The 25,038-nt window shown below is 37.3% G+C and overlaps 1 protein-coding gene across 1 annotated transcript; it reads right to left on the bottom strand.

The window, feature by feature from the left end:
- Positions 1 to 1,937: 1,937 nt before the first annotated feature.
- hgfb (hepatocyte growth factor b) lies at positions 1,938 to 25,038 on the bottom strand. Its single transcript, XM_032551222.1, has 18 exons — positions 24,867 to 25,038; positions 23,576 to 23,735; positions 23,214 to 23,326; positions 22,527 to 22,641; positions 20,390 to 20,538; positions 17,460 to 17,580; positions 16,592 to 16,710; positions 12,668 to 12,833; positions 12,429 to 12,562; positions 10,410 to 10,503; positions 8,827 to 8,957; positions 8,016 to 8,045; positions 7,437 to 7,551; positions 6,732 to 6,806; positions 6,486 to 6,635; positions 6,282 to 6,388; positions 5,309 to 5,451; positions 1,938 to 4,815 (listed from the first exon to the last, which is right to left on the bottom strand). The coding sequence occupies exons 1-18, from the start codon at positions 24,922 to 24,924 to the stop codon at positions 4,636 to 4,638; spliced, it is 2,160 nt and encodes a 719-aa protein (XP_032407113.1). The 5' UTR covers positions 24,925 to 25,038; the 3' UTR covers positions 1,938 to 4,635.

The raw sequence follows: 25,038 nt of genomic DNA, 5'->3' as shown, positions 1-25,038 counted from the left end.
ATTCTGCACAACATATACTCATTGAGTTTGACAACATTGTTTCTGTGTTATTGAAATAACCCATAAAGAAAAGACACCAGAAAAATATCTTTTACCGTTTCAAAAGTGAAAAATGCAATAGGTTCAAAATGAACTCAATCTCTAGTCCTTCAACTGTTTCTCAGCTAGCTCAACACGTGTGTTCGCTCGCATTAGCATTAGTTAGCCTCCAGAAATACGTCCCGTTTTCTACACAATGTCCATCCAAAGCTGTACAAAGTGACCCACCAGTTGACTCTCGAGTCTATACCCTCTTAATTCTTGGACACCACATATATGCATCAACATACATTTTTACTGACCTGCGATATGGAAAAGACGAGACACACACGTTGAGCTCCTTTTAACTTCAACAGGAAGATTTATTCTTCTGGCGTGCTCAATCTTTTCTTGGTCACTAACGCGTCAGCGCCCCTAGCGGCCATGTGTAGCATTGCACGGACTAACTGAAATAACACTACAGAACTTATTACGATGAGAAATTAAAGATACAAAATGAAAAATTATGTTGGGGTGCCTATTTTCCTACTTCTTGGTTTTGTTTACTAACTTGTTTTTCACCCCTCTACATCAGCAACGGTGGCTCGCAAAGTCCAAAATGACTTATGTATCTTGTTGGTTCGGCTCAATGCCAAGCTGTATTCACACTAAAAACTAACTGCTCCACAGCTTGTTTGGAAGTGGAGACTTCCTCAAAAATTATGTCTCAGTCTGTTTTATTGTTCTGCACCAGGATTTACTTCACAACTACAGAAGAGGTCCAGACTAACAGAGGAAACTCTGGTCCATTTAAAGAGGACCAAACGTGTCAGGTGTGAATACACCCTTGATTGCAGGGAATAAATGGGTTGGACTGTCATCACTGACACCATAATCACTATAGTATTATTATTATTTCAGATTTCAGATAGAACTGAATATTTCACTTTGTTTTAAGGAAATAATACTGACCCTACTTGTTATCCAAAACAGCACAAGATTTGAATGTAAGATTTGGTTTTGCAGCAACTTTAAGATTACATGGATGATAGCAGTTGTTGAATAAACTTTTAAGGTTGTATGGGGTATTTGCAACATTTTACCAACATCTGACTGAGTACTAAAATTTATTGTGAATTTATGAGTTGTCTGTCCTCTTGTCTGCATTTCCATCCAGTTGACCCACAGATGAAAGCAAACTTCTAAGACATCGCCTCTCTTTGATGCCTCACAGCTTCAATAACAGCATTTGTTGTTGAGAGTGCTTTTTTTTTGTGCATGTGCGTGTACATTATTCTGCTTGTGTGTAAGTTGTGTCAACATTAGCAGTAAAGTCTCCTGCTTGTTCCATTCGGTTCTTCATGCAGCTTCAATAGATTCAGCATGTAATCTCCAGCTCACGGTTCCAGCTCTTTGACCTTTATGCATGCCGCGTCTCACCTGCTCAGAAACACACAGTTGAGCATACACTCTGATGTATGTTAAATCTGCCTCTTCTTGTCTGTGAAGCTGAGCAGGTGAGAGAGAACATTCCTGCTTTGTTTTATTATTTGATCAGCAATCGCTAAAAGGCTACAGCTATTGGTGTCTGTCGCAATGTGCGTCAGTGCATGTCAGTGGATGAAGGTCTAGCATATATAAGTAGGAATATGAATGTGCTTGCCTGTTCGCGCTATGTGTATCTATGTAAGGGAGATGAGATTAGGAAAGAGTTCCTACACATTTTATAGAAGACTGTGTGCTGCTGTGGTGCCATCTTCTGGGGAAGAGGTGCAACATTTTATTAATTATACAGTGAAGAAGAAAAATGGTTAAGACAACACATAATTGCTAAAGGAAAAAGGTCCGGTAAGGAATATGACATTTAGAGAAAGATATAAATTAGTCTCCTGGGGTAACAAAATTAATGGGAAAAGCCATCACTAGGTAAACTGTTTATTCTTAAGCATAATGGGTAAGTGGAACCTTACAGCAAATGTACATTATACAGAAAACATAAGGCAACTAGTACAACATGTAGACTGTAGCAGCTTGCAGCATATTTCAGTGCCAAAACACATGTTTACAAGAAAAACCATGTTATCGCAATTGTAAATACATAATATGGATATGATGTATATCAAGTTTTGTCAATTTAAGTGTCATTCCGATGAAACAGACATACTCCTTGTACACAAAATTTGACTGACTTTGTGAAATTAACATTCAGAGTGGAGACACTAAGGATGAGTCGAGTTTTGCCTGCACTGATAAATCAGTCCTGGCTAAACATCAATCCATGCATGCTGTCATATTCAATTAATTGTAACATACGTTGCAATGAAGCTTGTTTGTCAGACTAAGTCATTTCTGAAAATAAAATTTAGCAGGTATAAAACATACTTTCCATTGAGCCCACATTTCTGTATTAAAAATGTGTTTTTTTTCTGAAATTTCAAATTTTCATCAACTGTAAGAAGAAAATCCAGATAATCAAAAGAGTCAGAGACTTGAAAACATCTGTCTGTGTTTCACTTAATGAACTGAGTTACTGAAACTTTTCAATTATATTCTAATTCATTAAATACGACTACATTATCTCCTTGTGCAGATGTTTATTTTTCTCAATCACTACTGCAGAAATGGACAAAACAGGACAAAAACAAAACAGGAATAATCACAATGACTTGAACTACTGGAAATTGTACAGAATGAGTCTATGAATATACATGAATGATAACTTAAAAGTTAGGCACTTCTTTCATTTTTTACACAGAAGGGATCACATATGTACAGTCCATGGTGCTGTGATAACATTACAATGTAGGAATTCTTTTTTTAAATCTAACAATTATGAAACAGAAAGATGACAGAAAGTTTCCACTGTAAAAAAAAATCACTTTAATTTTTTCTTATATCTCCTTGATACAACATTCATGTTCTCATTTTGTAGATCTATAAGACCTAAATTACACTAAGAGTGTCACAAATACACTCATTTAATAACTATTTACATAAAGGACTTGTTTTATTAAGCCCCTCAGAAATGGATGGAGTGCCCTTAACATGTTCTACCACAGGTTTTTTTTCTAATTGGCCCAACATTTGAACCTCTGCATTTGGTATTCAGTTCATTCAAGTAATACCAGGATTTGAGAATTCACATACACACATCTACAGTGGACACATGGAAAGTCTGTCAAGGTTGACAGATCTCATATAGAATGGAAACCTGAGAAAAAGAAGTTTCAAAGAATGATAAAATAAGAATGATAAATATATTAAGGGAAAAAAGCTATACAAACTAACATGGCATTATGTGAAAGAATAATTGCCCTAAAAACCTAATTGGTTAGGCTTCGTTTGGTGGCAGCCACTGCTATTATGGACTGACAGTTAGTCGCACTAACGCTGCTTTCCAGTTTTATCGGAAATCGGAACTCAAAGCTTCAGTTTTACGTCAGACCCAAGGTCACTAGAGGATTAGTTGGAATTTCAACATGGCGACACTCACAAACATTTAACAGTACCTCTAACAAACATCAGCTTTAAACTTTTTCCATAAGCAAACATCACTTTTAATTAGTTTATAGTTGCAGGTGCTACATGAATATAGACACGCTCTCACATGTTTGTCTTTTAAAATGAACATCAGTAACACTTTATTTGAAGGGCTGTGCATATGACTGACATGACACTGTCATAAACATGACATAACAACTGTCGTGAACATGAAGGGGTCTTCATTAATGCTTATGACTGTTGTCAGTGAAGGTAAATAATGAGTTTTTTAAAGCAATGTTGCATTAAAACTAGCATCAAAAATACATTAAAAGTGTCAACTTTGCAATAAAAGTGTCATTATTTAACTCATGACAACAGTCGTTGACATTTATGAAGAAACCTTCATGTTCATGACAGGTGTTGTGTCAGTCTTATGCAATCCCTTCAAATAAAGTGTTACCTAAACATAATTCCACAAAATCTCACTATTGCTGATGTGAGGAGGTCCATATTGAAAAGCAAAGTTGGCCTTACAAGTTGTAACTGGCCAGTTTCCCAGTGGGAAATCTGACTTATCCAGCTATTAACTTTTTCACAAAGGGCCAGGTTGGTCTGGATGCATTTTGTCCTTTAATAAGTTAATAATTTAAAGATTGCTTTGTAAAATTAACTTTGGTCATATCATCTTATATTAATAGTTGTTCCAGGAACCGAAACAGGTAAGATAAAAGGGGCAAATACTTTTTCGCAATCCTGTTTGTATTTTTTGACTCTGGTTCTGACTGACTCAAAAGCGTCCTTTTCTTATGTAATAACTGTCTATTATCAAAACTGTTCTCCCTCTAGATGGTTCAAAAATTACATGATGTTACATGTCTACGATATGAGAAGTAATACGTTTCCATCTTTGTAATCAACCACTAGTTACTGACTCCTGTACTGAAGTCAGTATGGTATTTGCTAGTGATTTTAAAGCCATCATCACTGCAAGTACTTCCTCAGACTTTCATCTTCAGCTGCAGGCCCCACAGGTATCTGAGTCACAGAAACCAGATGTTCTGAGTTAAAGATGTCCACTGGAGTTAAAGAAGAGAGGGTCTAGTTTTAATTTAGTCCCCTAGTAGTGATTTGTTTCTAAGCAGTTTCAGAGTTTGGGTTATATCGAAAGACCTTGTAAATCCACTGTGTGTAGAAGGGGACATTAATAAAAATGCCAGGCTGGTTGGCTCGAGCGCAGCCTCTGCCATGGACACTGATGCCAACAATAACTTTGAGATCACCATCTTGACACACAAGAGGGCCCCCATAATCTCTCTGTAAAAGAAAAAATACATTGACTATTATTCGTCATCTGCAATTGATCTGTTGTCACTGTTAAGCTTTCCAACAAAGGTAAATGGAAAAAAAAAAATGTGTTTAACAGTCTAGTGACAGGCAGCACCATCATGTTCGGATCTGTTACAAAGTCAGAAACCTCAGACAGCTTTGGATAGCTGATGAAATTTGGAGCAACAGTCTCCAGCTGCTCTGTTTACAGCAGACTGAAATCTAAGCCAATGGATTCAAAAAACATTTGTTTGAGATTTAGATCAAACTTGGCTTAGAAAGCACTGTGTTGGATCAAGGCACCAAAGTTCTTGTAGATTCACATTGGGAGCAATTATTTTTTATCCAGATCTCAATGCCTGTTCTCATTTACCAACATGGTTGCCATGACACTTTCTGACCTCAAAATAAAATGGTTAAATAACTTGCCGATAAATAATGTAATAAAAAATGTTTCCAAAAACTGTTTCTGTTCATGTACCTCACACACTCCCTCGTTCCGTTTCCCCCCTGCACAGATCTTGGTGTTGGTGATATGGAAGTTCCCTCTATGCATTTCTCTGCACCTATCATTTCCAACAATGGGCAAGTCCACTGCCTTTAGGACGTCATCATGACCAGTGCCTAAAAAAAGACAGAGGATCCTAATTATTACTGTTGTTTTTACAGTATAAACAGGACTGCAAACAGCATAACAGGACTGCAATTATTTTTATAAACATTTACGTATACCTGTTCAATAACTTATTAACTTAAGTCACAAATGAGCAAACTTCACAGCAGCAACTCAATGCATTCAGGCATTAGCCATGGTGTGGACAACTTGCTGAGGTAAGAGGAAGTTGGTCAGATTGGTTCAAGAGGATAAAAATGCAACATGAGCTGAAATAAAAAAAATACACAACCAAAGTATACAAACTATCTCAATTCAATAATTTGTGCAGCTCGCCAAAATGATACAATAACAGGTTGGAGTAACATTCCTTAGTCCAATGAATCTACTTTTTTAATTTCAAAAACTGGTAGGGTAAAAAAAATTGTTTACTTTTGAATGCAACAGAAAATGAAGAAATTACAAGATTGCACCCAAAAATGCATTAAAGCATAAGAACATTGCCATTAACTGATTAAAAAGAACATATATGTCCACTGGGTGATGCATTAATAAACAGGGAATGGTGAGAGTATTAATACATTTGATGAAGATGAAGATACAATTAAATGTATTTTTTATTTTTTGTATTTGACCTTAAATACAAAAAAATAGTCAGTCAAAGTGATCCCTTGACTGACTGGATGATGCAAATTAACCCAGCATCTTATGTCTTTTTACACACAATTTATTCTCTTTTTTGGTTGTCCTGGGCCCTGTAAATGCAACATCATTTGCAACAATCCCAAGAGACAGGGTATGCATGCATACAACAGCTGTGGTGGGTTTAAAATATGGATACCTTTTGTCTCTCCCCATCCATACATTTTGCACATGGTTCCCTCTGGGATGGAGCATCCAGCCACAGGTAGCTGAATTGTGTGGACATTGTCTGCAGGACGGGCGGGCCTGGACATAATTAATGCACATTATTCAGATGCAACAAACAGAGATTTATGCTTAAATAAAACTGGGAATAGTTGTTTTTTTTTCCCGAAGCACCAACTTTGAGAGTCTCAGGAGGGCCAAGCTAGATCCATTGGGGCCACATATCACTTGAGCTATTCTGACTTCCTGTCTCTTAGGCCTGTCAGGAGATCCTTCTCGAAGATCAGAGACTCCCAGCCACACCCGATACTCACTGAGGTCCGGAACACTGAAGGAACACAAGAAAAATAACAATGTTGAGTTGAAAAACATTTCAAGCTTTAATTGGCAGTGGGTGGAAAGTAAAACAAAGCAAAGAACTTACCAGGAGGAGAAGCATTGTCTGTCAGTAAGTACCCACTCCTCTCGCACAAGGGAACCCCCACACCAATGCACCGATCTGGGAATAACACAAAAGAAAAATGTGACATTATGGATGAAACCAAGTTATCTGGAGTCTTTTAGATTTATTATGTGATTAGCACTAACTGCATTATAAAATAAAAAAACTTAAGAGCAATCTCTACCCCCTCCACATATGTGGTGTCACTGGTATTCAACTAATTAAAATTAGATAAATTATGTGTGTGTGGTGGAGGGAGGGGGGAGAGGGGGTTTGTTGTTTTTTTCAAAATTTTACCTTTTTTAGATAGTTTTATTATCTTTTGATAGACACCTAGTTAATTTTCTACCAGAAACAAACTTCTTGGTTCAATGAAAATAAGTTTGGGCTTAGATGTAAAAAATCACTTCAGTTAAGTGACAACAAAGGCTTAGCAAGGTGCTGGTTTTATCTTGCTCCCCCTGAAGGTGAACAGGATGGTAAGGGAGATAAAACAAACTGCAAATAGTTCACACACCACACAGTTATTGTTTTTAAACTTATTTTTGGAATTAGTTTAAATTGTTTGTGTGCAAAAGTTGGATTGAAAAGTAGAAAAAAAGCCCATCTAAAACCATCATTAACTAAAAAATAAGTTTAGTTTTTCCTGATTGTGGGAGGAACATATATAAAACTGAAATGCTTTACCCTTTCTGTATGCTAACCATCCAGCTGCCGTCTGATATGCCAACTGGAGCTCCTCCCACAATCCTGGTTCTTTTATGGACAAAACACCTCACAGGGGTTGGCTCAGCTACAAAGACTGAATGACATGAGCACAAACATGCACACATTTGAAAAAAACTTGTTTGTTTATTTATCTTTTTAGAGAATATAGACTTACAATACATGTACCTTAAATTATAAATATGAATGTAATGTCAAAAGGTTAATGTTTTCTTCTCACACATTGCCTAAACAGTGACTATAAAAGTCACTTCATTCATAATAACATAACTTAAATGCTTTACTGCTATATATTTTTCTTATATCTTATTGCTTCTATCTGTCTCAGGAACTGGGGATTCGTACTTTGTAGTTGACATAAATCTAAAAAAAGTCACATATAATAAAAACAACTCATAGGCACAAACACACATGGAGCTGTCACTACAACAACATAACGTTTTGCATCTTGTACCATGAATGAAAGGGTATAAAAAGGACAAATGGTGAAGAAACACAACCATCACTGGCTTGGCTGCTCATAGAGACACAAACACTCACCTGGTGGAATGCTGTTTTGCAAAGCATCACCTGTAGACAGGAGAGGAGAGAAACATGTTGTCTTACATTAATTACAAATATTAACAAGGTACAAGATGAGAACTGACAGGAACAAGTGCTGTCAGATCTGACCTGAGTATTTGTGAGCTTTCTGAAGCTCATAAAATTACAACCCTCTTTGTGCATTAATAAAGAAAGTTGATTGGATGTTGTGAGACTTTGCCACACTAAAGAAAACTTAAGCACTTTAACAGTTTAAGGTATTTATTTGAGGGAACCCAGAGTTACAGTTGTAAATTTAGGTAAATAGCTACATTATGAAGAATAAGACAAATCTGATTTACTTGAATAGTTCTCCCATTTTCCTACAGTTAAATATTTTTTAATACATGTCTTTACTAGCCATTTTCAGTATTTGGTTAGAATTATATATCTTTTGTTATATTATTTTTTTATCTAATTTCAAATATGTACACAATAATATTAAGGTTTCTCTCTGAAGCTTAGTGTGACAGGGAGAAAATTGAAGGCTTTAGTTTGATTCCAGAAAATGTAATGAGTTGTGAAAATTCTCTAACATGCACTATTTTCTGAGTATTGACAAGCGGGTCCACTTCAAAAACTAAGGTTATTTTTGTAACCATGTATGTGAGGTGACAAACCTCTAAGAGAGACGCTATTTTTTTACTACAATTCTTCATCTGGAAGAATGATAAACCTCAGTTTGCCTCAGTTTTCTCATTATGTGTGAGTGCAAGAGACAATTGTTAAACTTTGATGATACTGCGTGAGCACATGTTCATGCACTTACAAGGTTTTACGTTGCAGTAATCCCAGCTAATGGCAGAATTGTTGGTGAAACACCACGGACCATGTTTGTCCTTATCAGGATTTCTGCAGAAATTTCCCTCTAGGCCAGCCATCAGCATGCTCCTCTCCCCCCTGAACAAAGAGAAAGAAAAACATTGTCTAAATTGGACATGGACAGTTTTCTAAAGAAAAGTGTTTGAAATGTTTTGCTAATTCAGAAAATAAGTTACCAATAATATGGCCCAATGCATTTAACTAGTTGTTTAGTGTTATTTGATTGTAAAGTTTTAACTGCATGACACCAGACACAAGGAATGTTCATTTGTTTTCAATGTTTAGCATGTTTTATGGTTGTGTGGGGGATATGGATGTAAGGTTAAAAGCCTGTTAATGTTGTTTTATTGTGAAAACAGCACCTCCATTTGCAGTGCCAAAAAGTGGTTAGCAAATGGTTGCTGTTGCATTCATGTTAAACTATAGGAGGACTGACAGCATCGTATAGGTAAGTTATTGAGATAAATGTATGTTTGAATTTGCTTATTAGAACCCAAAGCAAATAGTAGTTTGATGCCTTGTTTTCTTTATAGCTCTTATGGTGTGTTAAGCACACATTTGTGAGTAAACACATTCATTTAAAAAGTGTTACGACTCATCAGTGCAAAGAATCATCATCCACCCAAGGATGCTACAAAAGGTTTGTAAAAATGATGAAACTAATGAATTCAGCCATAAGGAATCTGGACAGTCAATCTACAAAGCTGAATTGGCTTCTCTGTATATACACGATAAGATAATCAATAAATAAGTACTCACTAAATCCTCCAACATTTACATTTTATGCAGACATATTCAACTCATGAGTGTCCTCTTGTAAGATATTTTAAAACCAAAACCAAAATTCTTTCTTATTCCAAATTTAACGACAGCATTAAAACAACACAGCACAAGAGAATGGTTTAGAAATAAAGCAAGAATGAGTTCCAAATCTATGTTTATATGAGTTTCATTTCTCTCACTGTGAGTTCCTGACCATGACTTTTGACCCACAGGCAAGATTCCAGGCAATGGATCTGAGTAGCTTTGAAGTTGCTACATATGGGCTCTGGGGTCAAATGTGAGGACTGAGGTGTATATCCCTCAAGTTATCCCTATGAGTCATTCTTGTTGAGTTAGGTCATCTTTGGGGGGAAACAAAAGTGGTTGTTCATACATGCTGAAGAAGCTAGTCACAGTAGCTGTTTTCTCCTCCTGGAATCAAGAAGCTCACCATGGTGGGCTAACAACAGAATGACTTATGTAAAAGTCAACATAAGTTTCCTCTCTCAGACCAACATGCTTAAGGTCTGCACAGCTGGTTCTTGGAAATATCGGAAAATGTTTTTAACAAAAGGCATGTCATTTTCAAAGTTTTGATATCACTGAGCTGTTAAAAATCCTATAAATGTTACAAAGCTTTCTGATGGTTAATATCCTTAAAAAGTTGTGTTACGTATGTGATTTATTGGCAGAGCAGGTCTGTGTTTTACATCATAAAGTTTGGAAAAGTTATTAGGCAGGGAAGGAGCAGCGATTCAGTGGACTGACCTGTTGCTGTGGTCTCTCCAGGGAGCGCAGGGTAGGTTTGATCTAGTCCTTGACTGCTCTCCTTGGTAATTCTCTCCAAAGCCTAAGAAACAGTCTGAGTTTGACCACAAAAGTGGGGAAAAAATGAGAAAGGGAATTCCGCTATTTATTTTATATGTAAAACAAACAAAGAATGCTTAAGAAACATCCTTTGTTTACTAAAATCTTAATTATATTCTGCCCATTCTGGGTTGCAACTAAAGCTAATAATGTCTCACATTTACAGCAAAAAACGACTAATGATATAAAATTGTAAACAGAAACAAGAAAAACAAATAGTTAATGGTATGCCTTCCTAACTATTCATACTTCTTGAATCGTTTGTAACCTTTTTTTGAAGTTCCAACCACTAAATGAATGTACTTTAAACTAACAAAATATAGCAAATCACTGTGAAGTGGAGGTAGAAATGCATGTTTTTTAAAGGTGGGACATGCAAATAACGTCGTTTAATTTGATACCATAAGAAGTTCAGTTGAAAGTGGGCAGAACGAATATAAAAATTTAACTTGCTGGCCTACATATAAAACTCTGTAGAGGAAATCCTGAAAACAACTACCGCCCCACTGGGGCATATAGTGGAAGAAGCAGCTTCCTGTAGAGATTTGCTTCTTTAAGATAGACTTCGTACAAAGTTGGATGGAGCTAAATACACAGAATGAAAAAATCTGTTGGAGGAGGCAGAAGACCTCAGGATGGGACAGAGGTTCACATTCCAACAGGAAATGAACCCAAAACATGAATCTTTGGCAGGACCTGAAAGGGTGGATCTAAAAAAATATTGATTTTGGTCATATCTGTCAAGTCTCCTGTTTTGGCTGGGAAAGTACTATATTTTGCCCTCCTTTCCCACCGTGCTCCCGTATTAGTATTTTCCCAAAAATTTCCCGTACATAATTATTATAGTAATTATGTCACTAATGTCCTCACATCCCCACTCGTACGGTAGCACAGGATAGTGGAACATTTCCCCTGTTCTCAAATCTAAAACTTGACAGGTAGGATTTTGGTGGGTTGGGTGCGTTGCAAGCCATATAAGTAAATAAGAATAAGTAGGAAATTTGAAAACTTTGTAACTGATTTCTTACAACTTATGTGCCACTTTGTGCTGCCTCCTTTGTACTGTGATAAACCGTGGGAAACTTCCAAGGATATGGATACTTTTTCAAGGCACTTTGTTTTAACGTTGCTACTGATGTAATGCAATGTATTTGCAGTACAATACGCATTTGGTGTGAAACTTTACACTTCATCACTAGAATATACAAACTACTGGAAAAATATGGAAAATTGTTTCTAACAAACCCTACCATACCAAAAATATATAGCTTTCACATTAAACTATAAAAAGTCCTTTGCTTTAGCTATCATGGTTGGATCTAGAACACACAGAGATGGGAACACAAAATAAGTCATCCACTATGACTCCTTGGAGAAACGTTGGACATAAATAAGTTATTAAGCTGCCTGTCATCCTACATTTCATTTCTATATGGGAATGTATTCAACCCTCGAGGGTAAACCACAAAACAACCTCAGAGTCAGTTTTTTATGCAAAGCCACAGAAACTAAAAAATATTCCTGAAAATCCCTTGGGAAATTGAAATGTGTGTAATCATCCATAGATCTACATCCTTCCCTTTCAGAATCTCTTGGTATTGCAGAAAGAATCTGAACCAAGACTAATCCCCAAACTTCATCCTTTCCCTGTCCAGTGAGACCAGACCATCCCTAACTGCTGTCAGATTTTATTTATGTGAGATGTGGTGGTCAGTCCTTCCCACAGTCCTGTAAGATTACAATTTTCCACAGGGATGCAGAGGGCCTTGGTCACAAACTAATATGTGTGGTACAGAGTCTCATATGAATTCTGCAGTGTACAAAATGTAAAAATCACCAAATATTCTTCTGTTTTAGGCTGAAGAAATATGCTTTTCCCTTGCTGCTTTCAGCATCAAATAAAGCTGTCAAGTTTCTCACCACTGACAGGACTGTTCTGGATGCCGCACTGAGGGATGTGGGTGCAGAACATTGTGCGTACTCTTGGGTCTGTAGTGAAACACCAGGGGAATTCTTGACCATCTGGATTTCGACAATAGTTCTCTTTCAGGTCCCTGGAAAATAGTGAGGAAAAAACGGCATTGTGTTATCTTCTCAGATGTGAGTGCACACTGGTGAGTAAGTGCTTTGAAGGCTTTCTCATGCAATTTTTCACTCACTTGCAAGGGTACGCTTCAGGTAGGAATGTGTGGTTATGTGGATACTGAGAATCCCAGCGTTGGCAGGCGAGTCCGATGGGCGTCGTGTCTGCTGTGCCTCTGTAACCCTCTCCTCTGCCCTCATAGCACTCGGTTGTCTCCGCCTCAGGACTTTTAGGAGGAGTTTCTGTAAAAGAGTTTAAAATATTAAGTCTGTTCATTAAGGAACATCTAGCTGATTTGTTGGATTGCATGCTGATAAATACAGAGTAACAAGAATAAGAAGAGAATGATGTTATTTGGACTGGCTGGTGGGAACTCACCTTAATCCACTTAAAACTATATCCCACTTGATGTGTCAGTCTGTTTCTGTAACTGACACTTCTATGCTCAAAAAACCATGTTCAGTCTTCCTCAGTTCTTTGCCATTTTTTATGCTTTAAATCCATGCTTCTAAATCTGTGGTACAAGCTCCAGCAGTTGTACTGTTTTATTGTCTTTCATGTTTTCTATTGTTTTCTAGTATTAGTTGCTTGCAGTGCTGTTGTATTTCTGTGGAGCCCTTTGAAATTATATTTAATACAGGCAAAATTATCTACTTTGAAAAAGGAATGGTTCTAGGTTAAGTATACAAGTAAGATTCTGGATCTTAAATGTTTGCATAATCGTTGGATCTAATAAATGAACCAAATTGCATCTTTAAAATGCATTTTATGTTCACAAGCAGGACAACACTTGTGATTCCAAAGTTGAGCCAGAATGCAAAAACTTAATAAAGGGGTAAGAGTGGTCCAATGTTGTGCTTTACTACGTCTTTCTTTGGTTCATAACAAGACGCCCACTTGCTCCATTTTCCAAGGATCAAGATGTTGACAGCTAACATGCAAACCACAGCTTTCAACTGGTACTCCACAAACCAGGTTGTGACAGCACAATGTTTGGCTTGGTTTTGACATCACATCCCAAAAATCAGTCTTTATTTACATCTGCTTGCCATGCTTGCCTGTCCTAAAGCAGTTTCTTTCAATGATCTTTGAAACACATGGAACAAATTAAAAGGAAATCCATAAGGAGACAAATGCACGATTCGTAGTAGCACGTCTGCTTCTAGCTTTGAAAAGAGTCTACATAATAACTGAAAGATTGGTGTAAATTTATCCAGAGCAGGAAAGTGACTGACGACAACAGATTTCACTACCAAGGGAACAAAATGCATAAATAACAAAGACGCACAGATTAAAATCATGTCCCATCATCTGCACTGGAAATCTTAATTATTTTAAAAGGAATTCATTCTACTCCATCACAAATAAATTTCCCTTATTCTTAGGCATACACAAACATGGGCAGAGGAAAACACAGTTGATAACATTGACCACTATTCCACAATAAAAATAGAATGTGTGTGTTTACGGTCTGTATCAAAGTACATTAGCGTTTTAAAAAGTTACATTTTCAAAACCAAAAAATAAATAAATAAAAATCCCATCATATCATTCCTATGGTTTAAAGTGCTTCAAATGTTTAGGCCAAAAAGTCAGCATGTCCATACCTGCTGTACGGAGCTTAAAGTAAGGCTGTGATACCTCTCCAATCTATTGCTGCACACTGCTGGTCAGCTATCTGCATAGCCAGCTATAGAAAACAGTTGCACTTTTACAAGAAAGGCAATTCTGGGTTAGAGTCCAGACCCGTTGTCCTTTGCCGCATGTATTCCCCCTCTCTCACAACCCTGTTTTCTGTCAAAGCCACTAGAGCTAAAATATCCTTTAATGAAAATAATAAAAGAGTGGTATGTTTACTTGATTACCTTATCTGCCCATGCTTACTGTACACAAAGACAGAATGCCACCATTTGACATGTAATTATACTAAAGAAGTACAGAGTGCAAAAAGCTTTACTTATTTTAGTTCAATATATTATAAAAATACACATTTCAGTTTTTTCTGTCTTTGTAGAACAACCTCACAAAGGAAATAATCCCACATTATGTTATTATGAAAATAGAAGGCCATCCAAAAAAATAAATAAATTAGTTACCAGATACAAAGGTTGTTTTTTTTGTGTGTGAACTAAACCCTAGCCCTTCTAAATCCTTTCTCTGAATATCTGAAATATCTGGCATTATAAAATTATTAAAAAATAAAAATATTACACTTGAACAAGGATTACTCTTCAGGACATTGATCCCCATTAAGTATCTTCATACAGTTATTTCTGTCAAGCAAAGACTATCTTTGCACATAATTTCACATGTAGCAGACAATTTGCTTTGGCTGCAGCCAGGTCCTCTGAGTCAACAATTGTCATCACTGCAGATCTTTTGTTAACATGAAGGTTGCAAACACTTTTGTTTTGTAGATAAAAATTATAATGTTTTTAAGCTGAGATCAATCAGTGTTCCTAGATTTAGAACAGGAGAAATGTTTGGTTAGCGATAGTGTTTCATTGGATATTGAGCGGCAACTTCGTTTCAGCAGAATAGCCCCCTCTATGGGCCTCTTTTGAGAGATCTGGAAAAACAAAGCAGGAATCCTTTTTTTTTTATCTGTCCACAGAAAGGTCAGAAGCAAGTCAGAAGTTCATTAGCCTGTACATGAGTACATGCAAAAACATGTTATAAACACTGAATCTTAAAGTTTTTTTTATTGTGTCTAAAAATAGATATGTGCCAGTTTAACAGTAAACAAAAGAAGGGGCCTTGTGAGTGGACCACTTCTCCATTTCTGTGTCTCTCGCTTTGTCCTCACAGCCTTGTTTTGATTAAGACTAACTGGGTCGTAAACTTGGGTGGTTACCAAAAAACTCCCATATCAAAGAGCAAGCCGGAGAGATAGAGAGCGAGGGGTAGAAGACAGTTTTTAGAGGGGAGAAAACAAGGGAAACACTGAATCATTGGGTCCATATGGATCATTGCCATCAAGCAACCATGGTGCCAGGATTGTGGATGTCTCTTGCCATCCAGCCAGTCTCAAAGAGAGTACAATTCTTTTAAAAAAGTATGCATGCACCTATATATACAGAAACTTGAAAACATGTAGTGTCTTTGGTTCTGTCCTAATCAACACTTTATAGAACCACCTTTCATTACTTTTACAGCTGCAAGTCTTTTTGGTTTATGTTTCTATCAGCTTTGCACATCTGTAAACTTAAATTTCTGCCCATTCGTCTTTGCAAAATAGCTTAAGATCAATCAGATTGGAAAGTATCTCGGAGTATAGGATTTGCAGGTAGATCTGGACTTTGACTTGGTCGTTCTAAGTACAACTATATTTTAAACTAAGCAATTGGTTTTTATCTCCAGTTAGAAGCTTTCTTGCTTAAATACACCTGAATGAAATAACTAGTGCATTACTAGGTCTCTGCAAAACCTGGAAAAAGGCTAAGGAGATTAAAGTTTGTTCCCATAAACTCTTGTCATCTTCTGTGCTGAAGAGGTGCCTCCGGTTCGTCTAACAACTACTGTAATATTTAACAGCATTAGTTGTTAAGACATCAATTGGACCTTTTATATCAGGTGTATGAGGTGTAATAAAAACACAGGTATAAACCCTGTGTTTTGTCTACCTGTGTTGCCGACTGTTAATGTGGACCAGTAACTGAGCTCTGTGCAGCCTGACTACCAAGAGCTGGCATAGAAAAATAAACAGCAGGCCGATGGCGCTGTGAAAAATAAACATTTTGGATACTAAAGAAGGGGGGCTAGCTGATAAGTTTTTGTGTATGTGTGTTCCCTAACATCAAGGAAGATTCATGTCAATATGGGGTGAAACAAATCCTACAGGAAGTTGAAGATTGTGGAAAATTCAGTCAGGCATGACTGACAGCAACAGGCCTCCATTCAACACAAACACACCTAGTTTACATCACAGGCAAATTTTCACTTGACATGCATACCTATGGTCTATTTTACCACACACAAACAAACATGCACTCATTCTTACCACAAACTTTGATGTTGCAGTACTCCCAGTGTGTATTTGGGTCTGTGGTAAAGCACCATGGTCTGTGACGTCCATCGGGGTTCCTACAGTAGTTATCATGTAGGCCTTTGTCAGGGTATCTAACACAAAAATGAGACACCTTAGAGTGTACACAAAGCCCAAAGTTTACAATAAAAGTTCCACATTTCTCCTGCGTGCACAGTGGAACAATTTGAGAGAGTATATAGTACTACATGAAGCTGACAAATAGATGACTAGTTGTGAGCAGACAACATCTGTTTATGTGTTTAGAGCTCAGGGAAATGAGGAGGATAATAAGTTGCAACACTACAGATGTTTAGCAGTCAGTCATCCCAAAGTCCCACATCCCTTCAGGCCCGTTGCCTTCAGGCATGCAGCACCAGGCTACGGTTCCTCTCATTTCATTAACGGCATGAGCAGCCTGGGGCCCGGTTTGTACAAATAGTGTGATGATTAAGGACGTGTTAACGAGTCTCAGCTAATCCAGACCACCTGCCACCCAACTCTTGACAAAAACTCGCAAAAGCTGACAGCGACATATGTCAACACAAGCTGAAAAGATGTAAGGAATACTTACACAAATTGAAATATATAGCTTTCCTAATGGGGATTTCCCAGCATACCACAGTTAAAAAACACAGATCTATACTAGATTCCCATCACTTCCCTTAGGGAAAATGTTTTCATTGGCTGACTCAAAATCACTAATCTCCAGAGTGAGTCTCATGAATCAGCTACAGCAAAATACTGTCTGTTGAAAAAATATTGCATGCACATCAGTGCACTAATGACAAAGCATATGGTTTGTGAGGTGTACTTCATGTGATTTTAAGTGTGAAAGGTTTACCTTGAGGGGTGGTATGTATGCTTGTGAGGTTCATTCAGGTCCCATCGTTGACATTCTTTCCCACTTTCTGTATAGTCCATTGGTCCTCTGTAATCTTCCCCATTACAGGTAATACACTCAACTGTACAGTAAAGGAAGACAAATATAGCATAAAGTGACCTAAAATTGTTATACAGCAAATGGACACTTACAATATAGCAAGCTTCAATAAGTTATTATTTAGAAAAGTTTTGCTAAGATTTTGTCACATTCATTGGTAAAAAGAAGAAGCCTGCCTTGAGCCATCTAACTTCAAGGTAGCTATGGAAATTTCTGTTGGTACACATGTAATGTTTTTTTGTTTGTTTGTTTTAAAGAATCATTGCTTCCAAAGGAGAATTTGGATGGTCAGTTTGAATGAGGCTGAGTATGGGATATTTCTAGTCAGGATCTTACCAACACTAAACAGCAGCTGAAATATTTTAACTTTAGTGATGACTAAGAAACTGGGGAAGTCAAGCTGACACCTGCTTTAGAAAGAAAAATAATGCCACTGGAAACAATACATCTTGAAGTATGTTGTGAAACTGACAAGCAATAAAAGGCCTCAGGTCATTTTGCCTCTTTAGGAAAAACAGTGACCACTGTCCACCAGTTTTGCACCATTTTGTATCTTCTTACATGAATTTCTCACCTGTAATCAAACCATTTTGCAACTAATTACCACAAGAATGTCTTTCATTGTATCTCGGTATTTTTATGAGTTACAGAAAGAAATGTTTGAATGTTTGAAATGTTTGAATGTATGTACAACTGAACATGTTAATTCAGTTGTACATAATTATCTAAAAAACTTAATTACACTCTATTGCCATTGAATTTATTTTTCATCCCTGTTTAGCCAGTTCATTCTTAGGAAATATGACAGGTTAAAACCACAGAGAAGTTTTACTGTGTTTCTACTGGCAAGATATTATTAACTGTAGTCATATAACCATGTCCTTTCAACCGTTTACAAGCAGAATGTAAAAATAATGCTTGAAACAGCAAGTTGTCAGAGTGTGTGCAAAATGTTCCCAATGTAAGTCATATGTGACGTTGTGAAGTTAAGTTCACAAGCACTGCATGTTCTTTAAACTGTTAACAAAATGATGGAATGGCATTAAGCAATGTGATTTGTGTGGTTAAACTGTCCACTGGATGAAACACTTTCGTAATCACATGGCTTTGAGTTCGCTCTATGGTTTTAGAAAACCATACTGGTTCAGAATCCATGAAGAACTGGCTCAAACAGCCCCACTGGTTGAGAACTGGAACAAATTTGGTGGGAAAAACCCAAAACTGTTTTTAACATTTTCCAGTATGTATTCAACTAAATATTGCCCTTGTTGGTTTGCTCACCTATGACTCATCTTTGCTCATCTGAAACCAAAAGAACAAGCATAAAACAGTGGAAGTGAGGTTCACTGAAGGTAAGGATGATTTTAGGTGATAAGAGGAAATCTGCATGAGTTATAATGAAAAGGAAGAACCTCTGTTTGGAGTGATGCTGCAATACTTGGCAGATATATTAGAATATTAGTGACAAGATACCTTTTGTGAAACATACACACTCGACAGATGTTCAGCTGAGAAAACAGTGACAATGTAAACTGTGATGACACTTTTAGAGCTTAACATGTTTTAAATGGCACAAATTTGTTTGTTTTCTGATACCTCTTATAGTTTGTTTTCCTCCTCAGAAATCCTTAATGACGGCCAAATAGGCACACTGTAAGCATTGTTTGGTGTCATGTAAGATGTTTATAAGTCAAATGCATTCCACACACAGAAAAAACTCTACAAAAAAAACAGAACCATCTCTTTAACAGGTCTCAATTATGCTGTTTTAGTTATGTTAATAGACATTAAATGCACCTTGGCACAAACTGTGTCAGATTAATGAAAACATCAAAGTTTAATGAAGAGAGGCCACCATTTGTTAAATGGTGAGTGGGATACACTGCATAGTGTAAACAACCAAGAGGATGCCTATTAAAAACAGATGTTTATGAGCCGACTCCTGACATGACACAGCACTTTTATTACTTCTGGCTGGTGGTATTTTTCTGCTTGTGCATGACATGTTTGTATCTGCATGTGTGCTCTCTATTAGCACACTTAATTGGAAGGGTTCCTCCAAATTTTGGAGGAAACCTTCCAATCTTCACAATAACACAGCAAAGCCTTTTCTATCAAAATGTAATTTAATTATATATTTTGTGTAACTTCTTGTGTTCTTCTTCAGACCGATGTTCTTAACATCAGTCTGTTGAAGAACATGAGGTTTTCTGATCTTGTTTTATCATTCCACAACTGGGCCCCTAATTAAAGTGATCCAGTATTATGCACAGGGAACAAGCCCTCTGACAGCATGAATCCCTTAGGATTAGATAACAGCAGTCATTATCGTCCACTCCTTCAGGAAGACCCGGCAGTAACATTTTGCGATATAACATTAAGGCTGAGAGTGTTTTGCTTTCATCACAACCACATGTTTGCCACAAGGACAGACTTAATGGCTGGATATTTATCTAGATGAAACAATAGAGGCATTAATTTCCTCTAATATTTCATGACTTGTTCCTTTGGGGCTCAAACCGCTCATAAAATCAGAGCCTGATGAAACAAGAGAGGACATTAAAAAGTGAACCCCACACCTGGAAACAGCTGCAGCCTGCCTTGGTATAAACCTCGTAGACTAACATGTATTTAAGAACAGAGGTAAAGTAGACCACAGTCAGAGCAAGCACAGCCTTCTCCACATATTTGATTGCCCGATGTGCCACACTTCATTTCAGATGGTCAAGCTTCAATAACAATTGTAATTGTGTAGTAATTTCCAATGCGGTATGCTTATTACTTCAACATGAATGTCCTCATGCAGAGATATATGTGTGTGCACAGCCTACCTTGTGAACACTGTGGTATGCCACACTCCTGATGTCGGAGATCTGGCCTGGGGTCAGTGGTGAAGCACCATGGACCAACAGTGGAGTTGTCTGGGTTGCGGCAATAATTCTCTATTAGGTCCTTTTTCCTGTACCGCTTAGACATGAATCTGTTGGAACAAGAGCAGCAGCAAAACAACAGCTCACAACCAGAGCAAAGTGAAGAAACAAAAACCAGAAGTTTAATGTCAAGTTTTACTAATCATAGAATGACAAGCAATTTGTCTTTTACAAGGCAGCTGCTACTTGGTTGTAAATCGCCTGCGTCAAGACGACAAAATAAACATCTTTTAAAGTTACTGGTTGCAAGGCTGGAGAACTGACTTATCCGTTCCATGCTATTGGTAATTAGAGAAAACATGTTAATACGTAGCAGCGGTTATATTTTCCCGTCAAGGCCTGTTCTTAATGTAGAATAAACATGCTGACAAATGACTCATATCTTTTACATCAGGCGAGCACATGGCTGTGGTCACTAGTGGGGATGATGGACACGGCAAGTGTAGTTTTTACGTCGAGCTGTATTTTTCCACAATGATGAAATGATAAAGTATGAAACGTTCATCTTTTGGTGGCCGATAAGGACAGAGGCAGAAAGTTAAAACCTGGAGCTGATAAAAGTCCTGTTGGTTTTTCATTCACTGAGTGAAAAACCACACACTCACTGAGTGTGTGTGTTTCTGTGTGTCAGAGTTCCCTATGCCTACAAGCTGACTGATAAAAACATACAAAGTTCCTTGGTGTAATTACCTGATTTGTAGAGGCATTATACGTAGTTTGACAAAGGAGGTTCACTGAAAGTACAAACATTCACTGCCAGCTTTGATATATGTGAGTTAAGCAGCTCACAACAAAGCCCGTTCAGTATTCTTAACACTAATATATAGGGATGTGAGACTTTACATTTCTTTGGTAATTTGAAAATATTCATATTTTTCTCTAAATTGTACTTTTTATACCTTATTCATAAAAAAATGCAATACATTAATTGAAGAGGAACATTCAAATTAGGTAAAAGCAAGATAAAAAAGGGAGAAAAGGAAGGAAAACTTGAGCAGATAAAGCCCTGTATTGAGCTCACAATGATGACCTGCTGGATAACATCAGAAATGCCGTAAACATTGCCTTACTTTATTATTGGTAATGACTGTTGTCACTGTGTTATTCTAGCAAATTCATCTGTGGGAAAAGATTACATGAGTTGCTTTAAATTGAAATCTTTCAAGAGCTTTAATTATGTTACTTGAATGTGGACTATATACTGTAGCTAAGAAGCTTATTGTGTTATTTTGTGTTTGTTTTCAAAAGCATTTAGTTCTTTTCTATGCATGTCTAAATTAGTGTCAAAGGTTCATAACATTGCTAACTTAAATTTTCAGTATCCTCAGGACATTTGAGCTTTTATTTTTCTTATCTTACAAACAATAGTTGAATTTGAGGCATTTATCCCTTTGCCAGAAGGAAGGAAGGAAAGAAAGAAGAAGGAAGGAAGAAAGATCCATCCTTGGATGGATGATGGATGGATGGATGATAAGACACTTAATGATACAAAAAACAGGCTGGATATAGAAATATTTTACCACACACTATGTTCTTTGTCCATGCTTATCCAGACAGAGTAGGAAAAGTCTATATGGGAGTATTTACACTTCAATCTTGTTGCTCTTAATACATTGTGATCTAGTCTTGCTGTCCATTTAGTCCACTTCTGTGTTTTGATGCATTCCCCCCAAAAATTGCATGCAGCAAGCTAATTTGCTGAAAATCCCTCCTATCTTAGAAGTTAGTTGCAAATTAGATAAGATCCTAATTTCCGTACGAGACACACATGAAAAAATAAACACACATCTCGATAAACAGTCAGGCCATTGCAGGAAATGATGTGTGACTCAGTGAAGTGTTACAATGAGGTCACCTCTGATGAATGACTGCTCCCTGGAGCATAATCAGCCACTAATATATCAAACCCACACATGGACACAGACTAGCCTCTAGCTACCAGCTAATTGCTGCTCTTACTGGCCAACACTAACATTAACAGCAGCTTATAACACGATGCTGTTTGACACTGAGGTGAAAAGAACATTGCATTTCTTACTTGTGCTCATGAGGTATTGGGGAGGCCCAGGCTTGGCATAGGATCCCACTGACTGTCACTGACCTCCGCCCCCTGTAGCTCTGACCTGTCCCCACAATGCATTCCCTTATGTAGTCTGCAGTGAGGCAAAAATGAGAGAAGGGGGAAATGTGATGAGTTAACAACCTGATCACAATTTTTATAGACAAAGCCTGAGCAACTAATGAAGAAAACAGAGAGAGGGAGTTGTAATGCTGTAATGGGTTTAACAAGAATGCGACATTGCCAGAAGAGGAATCTGTTTTCCCAATCAGGGCCATGTGGGTTCACACTGGCTGCAGAACTAGGATGTTCACTTTTTTTGGTCATCTTGACTAAACTGAAGACAGGGATTTCCAGTGTTTATATGAACACCACTTTGTAACAGAGAATAAAGCATGACATGTAGCAGGGCTGTAAAAAAGACAATTACCCTTGGCACTCCCTTGTTTTCCCCTCTGTGGGATGCTATGATTACTAAAAATAAACCACTATGACCACTAAAATCAATAGACGAATCAAATTTGATATAATTGATACGTTAATGCAACATAAACCACCCTTAATGGGGATAACTTTCATGTCCTGATCGACAGGGATGATCGGGGGAGACAGCGTCTGGTCCTAATATCATTTGGCAAAAAGGAAAAAGAAAACAGAAAAGGGCACCTTTCTTTTGATAGAGGTCATAGTCAATGTTCTGATGGCTTTGAGCTCCTGCTGAATTTCTGTCAAATGAAAGCCACTGGCATTTCCTGTTCCGATGATCATAGAGGAACGCTCTGGAGAAGGAAAATAGACAGAGAAAACTGAGGACAAATGACTATAGAATACAATCTGTAATTTCATGAAGCAAAAAGCATTGACAAGTGTTTTAGTAGCATTGACAAATGATGCCACTCTGGTTAAGAAGTCACATCATCAATCCCTTGATGGTTTTTTTTTTTTTTTTTTCAAATGACATCCGTTTCCATGAGTTCAATTTGCATATTTAAAAAAGAAAAAGGACAGGGGAATCATTGTTGACAAACCTGCAGTTGAATGGGAGTCTTTTTCCACGACTGCACGTTTTTGCACATTTGGTTAAGCTCAGTTTCCTGCTTTTGGTCAGATGTGAGGAATCCGGAGACACAACAGCCAGTCGGGTACCTTCGGATTTCTGATAGTCTTGGAGAGCATTTCGCCTGCTCTCTATTGCACAATCACAAAACATGGCCATGTAGTTGCAGCAATACAAAGTGTGAAAAAACTTTTTTAAGGCAAAACAGACACAAAGGCATAATTAACTTTGATGAGGAGCAAGAATAGACAGGACTTGCTTTTGATTTACTAACGTGTTCTGCAATTAGCTATTTGCTGAGGAGAATTGTGTTACACTGTTCATTCACTTTAAATAAAATTAATCTCCTATTATTATTCAACATCATTCAGAAAGGTGGTGCAGATGACCTGTTAATACAAACACTCGCACTAGAACAACCAATAGAGAGTCAGGCTGCTTTAAGTGTGCCAATTTGCCTCAGGTCTTTTACATCTCTGTAAAAATAAGAGAGCCACTTGAAAAGAAAAGTCTGGTCTCAAATCCCAAAACCACATCACCCTTCCACTCCTTCCTACACGTGTTGTTTGTCTGTCTGCAAGCACTTCAATTGACTTGATTTTTTCTTCTTTTATCAATGCAGAGAAAAAAAATTAGCCAATCTTGAAATAACAAGCATGATGAGTGCTGCTTTCAGATTCAGTCTATGAATTCAATTTGGATGACATGAAGGATCAGAGGCTTGATGTGAGTCACTTAAAGTTATGTTTTTACTCTGCTGAATGAAACTTTGAGAATCAGTCTGCTAGAATAAACAAAGTGAACTACAGAAAGATTAAAATGGGTTTAGTTGGTTACGCTGTGTGACAGTATGTTATTTGGCCACTTTGTTAGAGATTTTTGTAACAGGTTAGGAGGTCCTTTAGCAGATGACACAGCAGTATGAGATGAAACGCCACAGCTGCATAGTGTTTCATATATCACTTGGGTTTATGCACGCTTAAAAGTTCTTGCAAGGTGAAATAAATACTATGGATAGAAAATACACCTTCAGATACAGCTTTTACAACAAAATAATGTAAATACTTCTATCTTTATTTTTTTTTATCATTATTTTTAGCAGATTGAATTAATACAAAGGTAGGCTATATGAAAACAAAAACTGCTATTGGCTATTCGTGGAGCGCCAGCCAGTGCAATGAAACACGACTGCAGCCAGTCAGACACGTTTTCTAAACTGTTACTAAACAGTTTACGGGGGAAAGACAAGAAAAAGAACTTACCGCAGCAAGAAACGACTGCGAGTCCAACAACGAGCCTGTAAATCCACATCGCTTTCATTACACAACAACGTGCAGGGAAAACAAATGGAAATGCTGCCTGCTGTGAGCTCTGACAGATACCAAGAGACTTTGCTTCCACCACTGCACAAATGATGCGTCTCCCCTCTAAGTA

This window comes from Xiphophorus hellerii, chromosome 2 (genome assembly GCF_003331165.1).
Source record: "Xiphophorus hellerii strain 12219 chromosome 2, Xiphophorus_hellerii-4.1, whole genome shotgun sequence".
Classification (NCBI taxonomy): Eukaryota; Metazoa; Chordata; class Actinopteri; order Cyprinodontiformes; family Poeciliidae; genus Xiphophorus; species Xiphophorus hellerii.
The sequence above is the reverse complement of the archived record's forward strand: the minus strand, read 5'-3'. Positions and strand labels throughout refer to the sequence as shown.